Source organism: Neofelis nebulosa, chromosome 4 (assembly GCF_028018385.1).
Source record: "Neofelis nebulosa isolate mNeoNeb1 chromosome 4, mNeoNeb1.pri, whole genome shotgun sequence".
Lineage (NCBI taxonomy): Eukaryota > Metazoa > Chordata > Mammalia > Carnivora > Felidae > Neofelis > Neofelis nebulosa.
Genome location: NC_080785.1, coordinates 87,396,503 through 87,412,374, shown reverse-complemented (window position 1 = coordinate 87,412,374; position 15,872 = coordinate 87,396,503). Strand labels below are relative to the sequence as shown.

Below are 15,872 nucleotides of genomic sequence, written 5' to 3'. Positions count from 1 at the left end.
ATAGGGATCTCAGGTAGAGTCTATTAAACAAGGGGCCAGTGGGTGAGTATCAGGGCCCTGGTGCAGGCTGAAGGGCCAAGGTTGGCTGGACCAGCTCAGCTGAAAGTGCAGTCACTCAAAGGTTGCTAGACATGAATAACAGGAGCCTTGGCAGGTAGTCAAATGGGATTGGTGGTGGTGGTGGTGGTGGTGGTTTGTGTGTGTGTGTGTGTGTGTGTGTGTGTGTGTGTGTGTGTGTGTGTGTGATTGTGAAGAGCTAGAATTGGAGCAGAGAGGCAGAGGGAGTCTGGACCATTACAAGGCCAAAATCCACAGGGGCCTTTTGCATGCTTCCAGCAAACATTTACAGTGAGGAGGCCAAGTTCATCTAAAGAACGCTGACCAGCTGGACACATTGTGCTAGAGTTTAGCCAAGGATATTAGTGGAAAGTTCCTCCCTGCATTTTGAGCAAGGATGGCTGGAACAAGAAGGCCTGCCATATCATTGTTGCTCTGGCCCTGACCTGACTTTCCGGAAATAACAGCTACAGCCAGGTCCTGCTCAAGCCCTGCTGGCTTTGGGACGAGTCTGGGCCTGAACATGAGCAAGAGAAAGTCAAGGGGAAATAGTTACATCAACTTATTTTGAATACATCACTTGGGTGAGTTGCAGAGGCTAGCCTTTATCCCAAGTGGTGCTCAAATAACATCATCAAGCCATTCTATCAGTATTTTGTAGAAACAGCAGCAAAAAAATGTGAGAAAAATTGCAAACTGTCCACTCTGACTAGTCAGGGCCAGTTACTATGTTGACAGCCGTTCTTATTCAAGATAAACTATATTGGATTTAGAGATGAGGCCAATTTTTAAAAAATATATCCAATTTTCAGCAACTATTCTGAGTGCCTATTCTATGTTAGGCATCATGAGGATTAATTATAGAAACATGAGCTGAATCTTCAGTCCACACTTTGATGATGGAGGAAACAATGGAGGACCTATAAGGTAAGAGTTGTGAGTCTGTGTACTGATCATACAGGAAAGTTCTTGGCAGATTTGCAAATGCACCGGCAAGGGCTCCTGAGTCCTCCAAGAAAGGCTGGCATCATCTGCCTGAGACAGAAGTTCCAGAAGACTGAGCTCAGTGTCAGCAGCCTGGGGGTGGGGTTGGGGGGTGAAACCTCCTGCAGAGGATAGAAAGGAAGGGACAGAGAGTTAAAAGTCAAGGGAGAGAGCAGGAAGTAGGGAGCACAGGGTGGTCTCCACTCCAGACCAGCATGTTATGTACAGGAACAGGTTGTTCTGCCCAGTGAAAACCCAAAAGTAGCCTCCTGCTGCCTTTGGAATGGAGGCTCAAATCCTGACTAAGGCCTATTAGGCCCTGGGAGTTCTGGATTCCATGGCTCTCTGGCCTCCTGTTGGCCGGTTCTTGTCCTCCCCGGTACTTCATGTGACTGTCTCCTGTAGGACCCTCAGATTTGTCAGCCCTGGCCACATGACCTTCCTGGCTTGCTGGGCCTGAGGGGTTTGCTTGGATACTGACTCACAGTTTTAAAACCAGGACCGTAGGTGCCTGGGTGGCTCAGTCAGTTAAGTGGCCGACTTTTTTTCGGCTCAGGTCATGATTTCACGGGTCATGGGTTCTAGCCCCTCATAGGGCTCTGTGCTGACAGTGTGGAGCCTACTTGGGATTCTCTCTCTCCCTTTCTCTCTCTCTGCCCCTCCCCTGCTCACACACACATGCACGCACACTCTCTCTCAAAATAAATAAACAAACTTAAAAAAAATTAAAACCAGGACCGTCCTTGGCAAACTGGGACAAATTGGTCACCTTGTTCCCTGAGACTCAGACTCTTCTGTGCAGCTCCTGCCACCACTGTTCCCATCTGACACCTGAGCCCACTCACACTCTTAGCTCAGCACCCATTTTCCAGGCCACCCCTCTCAACCAGCACACCTCCCACCCCTGCCCCCCCACTGGACCTGCCTCTGGCCCCTTCCCTGCTTCTTTGTAGCTCTTATTACATGAAACTAGCCTTTATCCAGAGTGGTGCTCAAGTAACATCAAGCCAGTCTGATGGAGTATCTCCATCTTTAGTCTATGATTATTGGCTGGAGGAATATTTGCTTCTGGGTGACCTGAGAGCCCCTCACACTTTGCATGTGAAACGCTTAGCTTCCTGGTGGTTAAAACACTGTAAGCTTTCTGTGGGGTGGGTAGTGCCTGCCTAGTTCCTGGTTACAGTCTCAGACCTCTGCACTGTGCCTGGCACATGGCTAACACCTAATAACTATTGAATGAGAATCTCAGAACACCACTGAAAATGTTTACATATCCCTCAATTAATAATAACACGAGTAAAAAAGTGTATGTTTAGCAAATATTTACTGTATGCCAGGCTCAAGTCAGAGTCCCTGACTCTTTCTCAGCCTTGAGATGATTAAGCATGTGCCTTCTTTAAAATTGAGTAAGCTATTAATAGGTTTTTATGTATTTTGGGGTGTATAAGTTATTTTGTCACAATAAAAATATTGAAATTGGAGGTCCTGGGTATATGTCTGTGTATGCCTGTGTTCATATGCAAGTCTGTATGTGTGTGTACATGTGTGAGTGTATCTATATATATTATCTACCTATCTACCTATCTTCTTTGTCTTGTAGCTGCTCCTTTGCCCACATTAGCCTGCTTTGAGTTACAGCTAAGGGCATCTCAGAGTTGCTAATCCAGATCAAGAAGCAAGAATCCAGGGATTCCTATTAATAAGACATAACACAGAAGTAATTGGAAGTATGCCGCTGAGTTCTATGACCCCTGCTAATCTTTCACATGTGAAAAGTGTGGCATACAGGACTATTGGTTTTGAAGTATCTCTTCTGTGATTTTCTCCATGTTCTGTGCAGCTGAACGGCCTGCAGCTCACTTTCATTCTCTTGTTAAGGACTGGAAGCATAAATTGATTCATATCTTTCCCAGTGGCTCCTGGACTTTAGACAGAAGTCAAATCTTTCCAGAATCCTTGCTTTCTGTAACAAGGCATTCTTTGCATCTGACAGTTATGTGGCTGTATTTATAATGCATAGGACGTTTTCCCTCCCAAATGGTCCCATCCTAGCCAATTACATCAGAATCTCTGGGAATCAGTCCCAGCAAGGGACTCCCCAGAGTTGGTCCCCAAATGTTTATCCTAGTCTCAGTCTCTCATCTGAACTTTATTCTCTTTGGAGCATGTCCATCTTTTTGGTCTATGATTATTGGCTGGGTAAGTATTTCCATCTGGGTGACCTGAGAGCCCCTCACAGTTTACATATCAAAAAAATGTAATGATATCCCTTCTAGATCTAGTCCTCCTCTCATTTTCTTTTTCACTCAGGCTTGGAGCCTGTGACTGTCCCTGACTTTGTATCCAATAATTCTGAGGTCTGTTTGTTCTCCCTCCTCTAGAGCCCTATCTCTCCCCTCCATTCTGGGTGCTCAGGGCTTCTTATCTCTCACCTGATATTAGTGCCTGCCAGTGTCCCTCATCTCTGCTTCACCCTGGACAGGACTGCCAGGACCTCCTTCCATAGCCAGGTGCTGGTTTTATCTTTTCTCTGCCCAGAAACCTTTAATAATTCCCCACTGTTCCTAATGGCGTTTGTTATCTGCTTGAACCTACCTCTGTTTAATCTCTTCCCTTCCTCCCTCCCTTCCTCTGTTTCTCTCTCTCTCTCTCTCTCTCTCTCTCTCTCTCTCTCTCTCTCTCTCTCAAACACACACACACACACACACACACACACACACACACACACACACCACAGTCTTGGTCAAAATAAACAGTTCATGGTTTCTCTAACGTATCTCACAGTTTCTTAACTCTGACTTTGCTCATGTTGATCTCTCCCTTCCACCGCATCTGCCTCTTGAAATCCTATCCACCCTCAAACCCAACTAAAATGCCACGTATCCAGGATGACTTCTGCCTCCTACTATTCCCACATCCTACTGGATCCAGCATTCCCATGTCACACACCCATTTCGTCTTGTGTTAATAGTCTTGGTCTCCTAACTAGATGACAGGCATCATGAGAATAGAGGCTGTGTTCTGTTCACCGGTAGTGTTTTGTTTTTTTTTTTTTAACGTTTATTTATTTTTGAGACAGAGAGAGAGCATGAGCAGGGGAGAGTCAGAGAGAGAGGGAGACACAGAATCTGAAACGGGCTCCAGGCTCTGAGCTGTCAGCACAGAGCCCGACGCGGGGCTTGAACTCACGGACCGTGAGATCATGACCTGAGCCGAAGCCGGCCGCTTAACCGACTGAGCCACCCAGGCGCCCCGGCAGTGTTTTATATATAGTAGACACTCCACGCTATTTATAAACTTTTGTGAAACGGAGTTAAGTAGGTTTGTCTTAAGGAGGGCCCCTTTTAGCACATGTAGCTCCCGAAATAATTTTATAAAATTTTACATCCCATTTCATTTTAAAGTTAACAGCCACATTTTTTCACAAATTATTGCAAAGGCTGTATGTTCTCTTGTTTGCATGCGTCATAGATGTTTATTTAAACCTTGCATTTGCATATTCAACTCATTAATTTATGGAAAATACCTGCCACATAATCCAAGGGGCAAAGCCAGTCATTGTCAAGCCAGACAAATAGCCATCACACGTTCAATCAGAAAAAGTCCGACTTTATTTTAAAATTCAAATAAATGTGAGTGCTAAGTTTGTTTTTGTTTTTGTTTTTGTTTTTGTTTTTGTTTTGAGTGCTAAGTTTTAGATAGGAACCCTACCAGGGCTTCTGGATGAAGGAAGCCATTGCCCACTTGAATATTTCTTACTGAGGCTCTCTACTTTGATCTCTCGATTCTTCTTCAGGAGGGCTGCTTTCTCCAATTGTCTCTTTGTTTCTACACCCCTAGGTAATGTACCAGAGTGAAAGGCGGGGCAGATGACAGGCTCATCCTGCTTCTCTAATTCAAAGGGTCCTTGCACTGGGCAGGTGGCAATGGGGAACTGGCCATCCTCAGGTTTGAAATGCATAAAAATAGAAGTTGAATATCTGAAAATGAATTTCATTTAAGCTGTCCCTGCCTACGTACCCCCTAAAAAGTCTCTTTGTATCCCAGGAATGTGTGCTTCTCCACGTGAAGGCAGTTGACCTGGGATGAAACCACAGAGGGGGTTCAATTTCCCTTCACACAGATACACCTTGTTAGGGTTTTAGTAAATTTACCTTCCACTGAAGAAAGAAAGTCAAAGGTCACTTTGTTGCATCACAAGATTGCCAGGTTCTTCCAAATGAAATCACTCTTGGAGAGGCAGTTTCATCAGAAGCAAAGATCCCACCAAGCTATTAGAAAACACAGATGATGCCCATGTGTGGTCGCCAGTTCCCCTCCCCTGAGTGGCAGGACACACTTAAGTTTTTATGAAATCCCTGATAACTGAGCTGTTTAGGTGAAATATGCCACCAAATGCCCAGCAAGGGGTTGGTTTAATTCTGTGATGTTGCTCCGTTGTTTATACTCAAATGCTTTCCACCCAGCTTTTACCACCAATAATCATAACCATAATCTTTACACATTTAATTGGTGCCCCAAATGAACTAGACACAATGCAGAACTCATCATTAGACTTAGGACCCTTACTATTAGCCTCAGAAAGCACTCTTGTGATTTTACAGGCATCCTGTCTGGCACTGTGGTTGTCTGAAAAAGAATCTTGGTTAAGTCCAAGTTCTTCAGCAATTAGGTCATTTGATTTTGCCATGAGTTTGACCTGAAAAAGAGTAATATCACTAGGGTGGGGCAGATTCACCTTTGGATAGCCCCCAGCTTACATGGTTTGGGGCAAACTCACCAAGAAAGAATAGAAAATTTCAAATGGCTTCAGGGCTCTTGCAAGCTCTAGTTTCTTCACAGCAAATCCACCTCCAGTGCAAGAACAGCTATCAGGTTTCTGGCGGAGGGCCTCACGCTTTGAATACACATTTGAAGCTATTCTAGGCACGTACGGACTTACGAGCCACACGCTTTTCCATCCCTGGGGTCTGTATGATCCACTGCTTGGAAGGTGAATCAGACCCTGATAAAAGCAAGCGAGGGGTTCTCTGCTGAAAGTCTGGCCATTCTTCCAAGAAAGAGGCTGCAAATTGGTGGGCTGTGGGCCAGACTGGGTCTGCAGATGGCTTGTTGTGGTAGTGTTTTGTCTTCTGGTTCAGTGTTTCTTAAAAATGTGCATTAAACTTGTCAAACTATAAAAACCACAAAATTGCAAATAAATAGCTGATTTTTTTTTCTTTCCTTTAGAAACCAAAAGGCTATTCTACAGTGGACTTAGACCTGACAAAAGTGACAGCTTTAGAGGAGGGACATGTTTGTCCATTGGCCCAGTCCCCACCTGGCTCTCTTCATTTTTTCATATTTCCTGCCTGACCTTGGAGCCATTTGATTCATGGTAAGGCCCTTGTCCAGGCCTGGTGCCTTGCCTCTCAATGTCGTCCTGCTCTGTCCCTGTCCTAATCCCTTTGGTCTCTGATTTCTAATCTTTCCAATGTCCTAATTACTTCTAATGACTTTTGTATTTTTTTTCTTTTAAAATGGTAATTAGCTGTGTATCATTAATACGTGCAACCTGTTTTGTTAACTACATTGTTTTAGACGTCTTTTGATTTTTCAGCTTGTGCTTGCCTTCTTAGATTCGTTCATTTTATGAATGACACATATTTATTACAAATGCCTTAACTTTTGTGCTTGATTTCACACTTGGTGTCAGCTTCTTCCCTTTTCTAAAAGTGACACGTTTAATTTTTAAAAAATTAACAGTGAAGTAAAAGCAGTCAGTTTGGGAGTTTTAGGCCTCCTAGTGACATCACTGGGAGGTCCCAACAGGATTGGGATTGCTAACTGCTTCTCTGGATTGTGATCTCTGTGGTGGCCGCGTTGCAGTCCTCCCATAACCCCGTAGAGGTCTCTCCCTAGCGTATGCTCTGCAATAAACTGCAGAGGCTATCTGGACTTCTACATTACTGTTCACTAAATGTTGACTTCTACATAAACTTCTCTGGATTTTACATGAAAAAATTTCAGAATTAAAAGGAAAACATGTGATGGGATATATTGTTGATTGATACCTGACATCCTTTTTGAAAAAAAAAGGGCTCAGTATCAATCAGTGTAGCAAGCAACGGAAACATACTGCCAGTTCACAGATGGTGTAGTTAGTTGACAGACAAGTACCAACTAGAGAGTCTTTGAGAAAACTCTCTATTTACTTGGGCAAATAAAGTCAACAGTTTTTTTCTTTTTTTTTTCTGTATAATTTCACTACATTTAGGTTCAGGTTTGAAAAAGGAGTCCTGTTTGGGGGCATTAAAATTACACTCTAAAAAAATCTATGAAAACTGCAGTTTAAAAAAAATTAACCCCCAGTAATTACTGACTTCAAATTAACACACAGCCTACATAGTTGGAAAAAGAAAAGATTTTTGGATATATATTTTATTTGACAGTGTTTTAGAATATCATACAGTAAACAAGATTTCTGTAAAAGTTAATTTATCCATAGTGGTGCGTTTCATAAAAATAGTTGCTCACTTACAGTCTTTCTGTGACTATTAATACATGGAATTATATTTATAGAGATACAGCTGTACAGGGTAAATTCACAGCTAACACTACACAGATATATTATTTGGAATGGGATTTAGATGATGTGCTGTCTTCACAGGTTATGGATTACAGCCGCATAAAGCAATTACTGCACGAGTAGTAGCTGTGAACTGTGCAAATTAGAATTTATGCAAGCGTAATCTCAACTTTTTTTTATCCTTTTGTAACACATGAAAAATAAAGGTCAGAGGATACAGTACTGGGACGTGCAGCTACACTACAGAAGCATTGTCCAAAACCAGATTCAATAAATTAATGGCAAACTATACTGGATTTCTAGTCCAGGGGAGAAAGACTAATTGAGATTAAACCCAAAGTATTGTAAACTGCTACATGTGTTTGTGCTTTTGTTTATGTTGAATGGATTCCATTTTTGGAAATTGCTTTTACAAGCTGCAAGATTCTTCACTTGAGGCTTTCAACCATATTCTCTTCTTGTCAAACAACGAAACTACTCCTATGCCTGATGGAAATTAAATGGCTAGTGCTCAGGTTACTGCAATTTACAGAGACGGAAAGAGTCAGCTGAGGGAGGCTATTATGTGTGACCCCCTGTGATGGACCTGATCTCCCGTTTTACTTATTTGACTACAAGTGCAGGGAGGTGAGGCTTATTTGCATTTGAACTCCTGTAAGGGGCAGAATATGGGAAGGATGCAGCCTCATTCATTCAGGACAAATTAAAGAGAAACTGCCCTCAGAAACATTTTGCCTTTTTAATATGTGTAGCTACAAATCAGTACCAATGGATAATTAACTGAGGGTAACATTTTACAAAGAAATATTAAAACGGCAGGGAAGAAAGAATTTTACTAGGGAATCAACCATAGATTGATGAAGATAAACGGAAACACCTAGAGGTTGCTAAAGAAATTAAAAAATGACAAAGAATACAAAGACAAGAAAGCAAACCAAATGAAAATAAAAGGAGAAAGACTAAAGAACAATAAGCAGAAAAGAATGCTAAAAGGTTCACATTCTTTGATGAAAATAAATTGGTCATAATGATTTTTTAATATCAGGGATTCATTATAATCTGAGAAGTACAGGAGAAACACTTTGTCTCTGCTCTATCAAAGTGAAAATGAAGCAATGGAAAGAGGATTAAAAAGACAATAAAATAAGTGAAAAATAACACTGCTGTAGAAGCTACTATCTCTGCTAGCCTGAGACAATAGGAAAGCCTTTTCATAAAGGAACTGCAGCGTTGCCAATCTTGATTAAACAAATTGTGGTCCTTCAATTATAAAATGCGTATTTTAGATGAAAACCAATTAAGATCTCTGAGCTAAACTGCAAAATTCTGACTTATGGCAATCTGTTCCCTAAGATACAATTTTCAAACCTTTTTTTTCCTACCACTGAAAATGTACAGAAATATGATTTGATCACAGAAATGGCAGTAAAAATGGCATCACACCAATGAATTCACTAGATTTCTAACTCGTCCTGCAGTACGCAGGGAACGTTGCAGCTAATACCGGTGATGGATGCCACGAGTGAGCCATGGAAACAGGTCATGGGTGAACAGTTCTGAATGTTTCAAAGAAACCTTTTAACCCCTGTCTAGATATGTCGAGAACAATTTATTTACAACTCTTTAGATCAATTAAAAGATATAATCTTGTCTCAGTTTCAGCTTGCTCCGTGCAGTTTGATTTTTAAGGCGATATTCCAGTTTGTGATTGCTCTTAACTTGTCCAGTTTCTTGATATAAAGTTTGGATGGCATCCAAATCCTTCATGCAGTGGGGGTAATTTTTTTTTCTTTTTTTCTTTTTACTAAAGCTACACTGCACTGTCTCTCTGTGATGTTCTTCACGTTATTTTGGTTCTTCCATAGCTGCCAAAGCCCCCAAAATGGAACCAGGGGCTTTAGGATCAGTTTAGGTCTGCGCGTGGACGCTGTACGGCCCATGCTCGTTGGACACGTGGGACTTCACGTCGATGCTCCCAGGCCTTGGTGCCTCGTGGATCTATGCGTGTGACAGTGAAAATAAATTAAAACGCCGTGAGACGGAACCTAAGAAGAAAGGCCTGCAGGCGTCGAGGCGGGGCGGCGGGCTGCTGCCGCGCGGCTCATCTGCCCGCAGCCGAGGCGCCGGGCTTCAGGACGCCCGGCAGCTTGTCGGAGCCGGGCACTTTCCAAGGCCCCGGCGCGACGGCGGCTTTGCGCGCGGGGGCGCCCCCCGGGGGCCGCGCGCCCTGCCGGGGCCCCGCGCGCGCCCCCGCCCTACCCTCGGCCTCCCGCGCGCCCGGGCGCTCCGCGCCACCGCCACGGCCCGGGCCCGCGAACGCGGGCGCAGCCCCGGGGCCTTCGCGCCGGCCGAGCTCGGGGCCCACCGCGGCGCGGGGCCCCTCCTTCCCGCCGGCCCGCGCCGCGTCCGCCGCGTCCGCCGCCGCGGGCCCGGGCGCCCTGGCCTCCGAGGAGGGCCTGCCGGCCTCGGGCCGCCCCTGGCCGCCTGGCGCCTCCTCGAGCCTCGGCCGAGCGGCCCTCTGCGGGCTGGCCGAGCGCTCCCTCTGCTCCCCGAGGCGCTGCTTCTTCTGGCCGCCGGCTGAAAGCTCCTTTGGTTTCCTAACGTCGTGTTCCCTTTTGATATCCCAAGTTGGGTCTGGGCCTATCTGGTGGGAAGGGTCGGAGGGTGGGGCTGGATGTGATGGAGAGAATGGAGAGAGGACGTCTTCGAGGGAGACGCCTACTTCCGGCAGACCTGGGGAGGCGGCAGCGGGAGAACTCCAGCAGTTGGGTTCGTCTGTGGGACAGGAAGCACAGGCGTTAGGATGCGCGCCTTGCAGCCTTTCCACGCTCCCGCGACCTCTCTCTCTCTCTCTCTCTCTACCTTAGGGACGAGAGCAGGCGGCCAGGGTCGACTGCTTTCAAGGTCCCAAGCCACCGCCGTTCCCACCCTCACTGCCAACGGGGCAGCCGGCCGTATCCCCGGGGGTTCTTTGTTCCCCGACTCATCTACCCCACCTCCTTCCCTCATTGATGGATCAGGGAGGTCATTGCTAACTAAGGTCGGGCCTGATCCGTCCCTCCGCCTTGGCCCCTTCTAGCTTCCTGGGGTGCCTTCAGGTCTGACAGCCCCGTGTGGATATCTGGCTTGGCAACTAGAGTATCAGTGTTCTCAAACTCGAGTTACACATCTGAATCACCTGGGGTAGTTGTGAAAAATACAGATTCCCAGGTGGCTAGTCCCAGAGAATTCCGTAGCTTGGGGCCCAGTAATTTCTCTGCATTTTTAACAGGCACCGGATGATTTTGAAGATGGTCTGAGAACCAAGCTTTGAGAAACACTGGTCTGAATCCTCTGGAAGAAGTTGGGACAGTGACTTTCAACCGTTAGGTGTCACTCAAAGCATTATTAGCTACCACCAGATGCTCTTGGAATTTGGATAAATTCATCAAAAAAAATTTACTGTTGTCTTTTGGAAATCACAGTCCTTAATTCTTTTGAGTAATCCTGACATTATAGCAGGGCCAGATTTAGAGAAATTCTTTCTTTCTAGGAAGCCTAGTTTCAACATTTATTTGGGGTTTAAGATCTCCCTACTTTGAGAAAGGACTTGAGACATTTATAACAACACACATACAAAATAGAATGATAAAAATGAGAAACGATTTTTTTTTTAAAGGTCAGAGGCCAAGTAGGAGGACAGATGTGTTAGGAATCTGGGATGAGTTAGTTACTACTATGAGCACTAAAGTTTCTGGCCACTAAAGCAAAATTAAAGCAGGAAAATCCAATACAGTGATCCTTGGATGTTTGTTAGGAGTATGTCCCTCAAACCTTTGGAAATCCTCAGATTTTGGACTGTCTTTCTAGGGCGTAAGTTTTCTCCACAGAACAGGTACACCGTCATGAGTGGGAACAAGGAGACCACATTGAAATCTGAATGCTGGGTGGCAGGAGAGGCTCTTCACTAGCCCCAGAGATTCTGTCCCACATACCAGCCTCAGTGCCTGTGGGTCAGATTCCCACCACTGGAACATTATGTGTCACAGACAATTAGAGGCTCTTATTCAGACTTAATCTGTGAATGTCAAGGGTCTACTTTAAAATTTGAGAATTCTTATCTGGTATCTTTGATGCTGATTTATAAAGAGATAAGGAGAAGATAAAGGCAGTGGGGTTGATAGTTCCAGAAATTCTGGTCACCTGTACAATATCAAGTCAGTTATAAAAAGTTTCTCGTTTGATGTGAAATTTGAATGGAGTATTTTAGGGCATAATATTCTCTTCCTTCTTTTCATAGACATATCCATTATCATGTTCACATGAGTAAAAAGTAAAAAGTCCTGGAAAAGCATGGGAAAACCTGGAATCTAATCCTGCCTCTGGCATTTACCAAGATGGGGTTTGAGATCAACTACTTGATCTCTCTGAGCCTCATTTTCTCCCTTTATAAGGTAAGGATGAAATGTTTACCTCACAGAGATGAGACTTGCACTTTCAAAGGGAAAATCACCTTGCAATGGGAGGACTATAACGATTTTATACACATAGTTGAGTCAGATTTTTCTTAGATGTCCCAGTTGTGACCCACTTACAAACTGGGCCGCATTAACTAGTATACTAGCAGGTGACGTTTTGAGTAAGTGCCAGTAAATCAGCCATTCCCATATGCTGTGATTCCTATGTGCTGTGTTGCTCTACCCTGGGTAGACTTGGCTACCTCGAGGAATATTCTAAAATCCTCAAATGCAAATGTTTTCATTGAAAATTGGAGTATGTTCTGATTCTGGCTGGGGTAGCGTCTGAAAATGAAACCGTTAGAGCAAATGATAGTCCGTGGCAATTCCATCATACAGGAAGATATTGCCTGAAAGAGTTAAAAGTGGTTTCCAAAAGGCCTAACTAGAGTGTCATTGTGCAATGGTAATCTCTAGCTTGGACCGTGATAATGATAGTTCACTTTTAATATCTTTCTCCACCATTCCTCCCACCCCCACCTGGGCCAATTCCATCACTGTGGCAGAGTCAATTAGCTGGCCTTGAATTACTGTGAGATACAGGGAGGCTGATATTATTCACAGCATTTCCTGAAGGAGGAATTGGAGCAGAGAGAGGTTAAGTAATTTGACCAAGATGACAAAATGGGTCAGCCAAGAGTAAAATGTTGGGTTTCTTTCCTCTTTTGTACTTACTGAGAAAATTTTCCTAACATCTTGCCTTGCAAATAGGATCAAAGCATGTGACATGGACATGCTCAATGGCCACTGCTGACCAACAGGGACCAGACCCCCTCACTGAACAGAATACTTAGCATTTATTTCTGAACATCTTACTTGTGATAATAAACTAGAAGGTGAAATCATTCAAAATACAAAGCACAAAAGAATACCTCTTATGATAAAAAGATTTCTGAAGTGTTTGTTTATAGATCATTAAATTCTTAGTGGTAGAAACTACATGCTAAAATATTCCAAGCTACTACTGACTGCGAGTATTAGTCAGAAATTAAAATGAACTAGATCTTAACATAAAATGACTTAAAGGATGGATATTTGTATAAGTGGCTTAATAGTTTTCATTTTTCTGGACAAGAATTCTCCATCTGAATACTAGCCATGAGGTGTCTGCACGAGGCAGGAGCCTACAAAGCTGTGTGTAAGCGCCAAGGGCAGCAGCCAGCCCCTCCCCCACCTTGCCCTTTCACTGGCCTCATCCGGGTGACAGGAACCCTGGTGGTCAGGAAGAGTCCTACTCTAACATTTCAAACTCCAGTTTTCATGAAATCTTGATACACAATAACCAGAAGAAGCAACCATATTTTGTTCTGCTTCCTTCAAATCTTATTTTCCTCCTGGCTCCTTCCCCCTTCTTTTTTTTTCTCCAACCCAGCCACCGCCTGAAGCATGTGATTGTGTTCATTTGCTGAGTCGATGCCCAGGAAGATGAGCTGCCCACATTCTTCCTGTCTGAGATGTTCTAACCAGAACTGGAAATAACAGAGATGCATCCTAGGAAGACAAAATCAGCCATGTGGGCCTGCGGGAGTTTCTGCAGCCCCATTGTCCAAACAGTGTTCCCAGCCCAATGGGCTGAAATCAGAAAGGAAAAAGCCTCTTATTCCAACCTGACTTCCTCTACCTGCTCTTGTCCAGGTCACCAGTGATCTTTCTATTGGCAAGTCCAGAGGCCATTTCTCTGTATTCATCTTAATGCTTTATCTCACCACATTTCACTGCCAGAAACAAAGCCAACTCTGGGCTCCCATGACACTCTGTTCTCCTGTTGTTTAGACTCTCTCTTTGGCAGTTCCTTCTCAATTTCCTCTTCTTTTACTTGACCTCTAAATGTTGGCATTCCTCAGGGGTTGGTCTTAGGTCATTTTCTTTCTTTATAGTGTCTCCTAGCTATTCTCCTCTATTCATGTGGCTTTTATACAACCGCAATACTCCTGAATGTTTCTGCTGAGCTCTATGCTACGAGCTCTGGGCTGGTGTGTCCACCTGTCTATTTGCTGTCTCCACTCGGATCGTTCACTGGCATCTTCATTTAACAGGTCAAAAGTGGAAATCTTTTCTCCCCAAGCCTATTCTGCACTCTTTCCTCATTTCCCCATCTTGGTGAGTGGCACAACTATCCTCTGGAGTCATGCTTGATTCCTTTCTCTCCCTCACCTCACAAATACAATCCACCCACAAGTCTTATCAGTCTTATCTTCAAGTATACTTGGACTCTTACCACCTGAGGTCAAGATTTAGGGCACTCCCTAGAAGGACTGCAACCAGTGTGGGCTGCCCAAGATAAACACAGTTAAAAACAGCCATGGGCGTGCCTGGGTAGCTCAGTCGGTTAAGTGCCTGACTTTGGCTCAGGTCATGATTTCATGGTTCGTGGGTTCCAGCCCTGCATCAGTCTCTGTGCTGACAGCTCAGACCCTCGAGCCTGTTTTGGATTCTGTGTCTCCCTTTCTCTCTGCCCCTCCCTCATTCACACTCTGTCTCTCAAAAATAAATAAACATTAACAAGAACTTAAAAAAAAAAAAAAAAAAAGACCATAGTGTGGACCTCTTTCATAACCCCTTGGCAATACTGTTGAAGACAGAGAATTCAAAAATGAATTTCAGTGCTGTTCAGACAAGAGAAGTGTAGGATACACACCCTCTCCTGAGCTCAGAGCTCAGGACAACTAACCTAGTTCCCATAACCAAGGATGTACGTTCCAAGCCACTGTTTCTCACAAGGCTACTCCCGTAATCCACTCTTCTCTTTACTTCTAGTCTCGCCTACTACTAATTATTCTCCATACAGCACCCACAAGAATCTCTTTGCGACACAAAGTAGACCATGTCATTCCTTTGCTTAAAACTTCAGTGGGGGGCACCTGGGTGGCTCAGGTGGTTAAGTGTCCGACCTCGGCTCAGGTCATGATCTCACAGTTTGTGGGTTCGGGCCCCGCGTCGGGCTCTGTGCTGACAGCTCAGAGCCTGGAGCCTGCTTCGGATTCTGTGTCTCCCTCTCTCTGACCCTCCCCTGTTCATGCTCTGTCTCTCTCTGTCTCAAAAATAAATAAACGTTAAAAAAAAAAATTAAAAAAAAAAAAAAAACTTCAGTGGATTCTCAATGCTGTTAGATGAAAATGCAAAATTAATATCATAACCCACAAAAGCCTGCCTGATCTGGCCCCTGCCAGACTCCTCAGCTTCATCCCCATTTATTTTCTATTCTCCACCCACACTGGCCTTCGTTCGGTTCCTAAATGCACCAAGCGACTTCTCTATTCTGGGATATCATTACTGATTCTTCTGCCCAGAAGGTTCTCCCCCCCAACTATTCACATGGTGAGTTCTTTTTTATTCTTTAGGTCACTTAAATATCACCCTAGAGGACCCAATCCAAGGTAGATATTGTGCTGTCCTCAAGAGCATCTTGCTTTTATTTCCTAATAGTAATTATAATTTGTAATTATATATCTGCCTGCTTATTTGATTAATATCAGTTCAACTACTAGGTGGCAAATCTTCACGAGGGCAATGGCCACCTTGGTCTTGTTTATCACAGTGGGAATTACTAGTGTTTGACACAGTGATAAAGGCTCAGTGAATATTTGATGAACAAATCAATCTGTTCCACACACAGAAATGGAAGACTTGAAACCAGATGCCTACTTGAGCAAATACTTCAGAGAAGATCTTCATTTAGAGGATAATCGGCAAAAAAAGGTTTGTGTCTATGACTTTTATCAGTTTTCAGAGGGGGAGGATGGTGGTGAATTGCTAGTGTGTATTTG

At 44.2% G+C, this 15,872-nt stretch overlaps 1 protein-coding gene and 1 long non-coding RNA gene across 14 annotated transcripts in view; one reads left to right on the top strand and one right to left on the bottom strand.

The window, feature by feature from the left end:
* Positions 1-535: 535 nt before the first annotated feature.
* LOC131509486 (uncharacterized) lies at positions 536-15,868 on the top strand. Of its 2 annotated transcripts, XR_009260523.1 has the most exons (4): positions 536-984; positions 6,271-6,418; positions 11,889-12,042; positions 15,722-15,868. It is a non-coding gene; the product is annotated as an uncharacterized LOC131509486 (long non-coding RNA). The 2 variants fall into 2 exon arrangements; XR_009260522.1 differs by lacking the exon at positions 536-984 and having other exon boundaries at positions 6,138-6,418.
* The window catches only part of MAGI2 (membrane associated guanylate kinase, WW and PDZ domain containing 2), a 1,350,742-nt gene continuing 1,342,313 nt past the window's right edge, over positions 7,444-15,872 (bottom strand). For 8 of the 12 annotated variants that reach the window (XM_058725276.1, XM_058725278.1, XM_058725277.1 and 5 more), the window contains one exon: positions 7,444-10,384. In XM_058725276.1, the coding sequence (XP_058581259.1) occupies positions 9,711-10,384 (674 nt within the window). In that variant the 3' untranslated portion in view covers positions 7,444-9,710. The remainder of the gene's footprint in view (positions 10,385-15,872) is intronic. The other 4 variants (XM_058725284.1, XM_058725286.1, XM_058725287.1 and 1 more) reach the window with 2 other exon arrangements.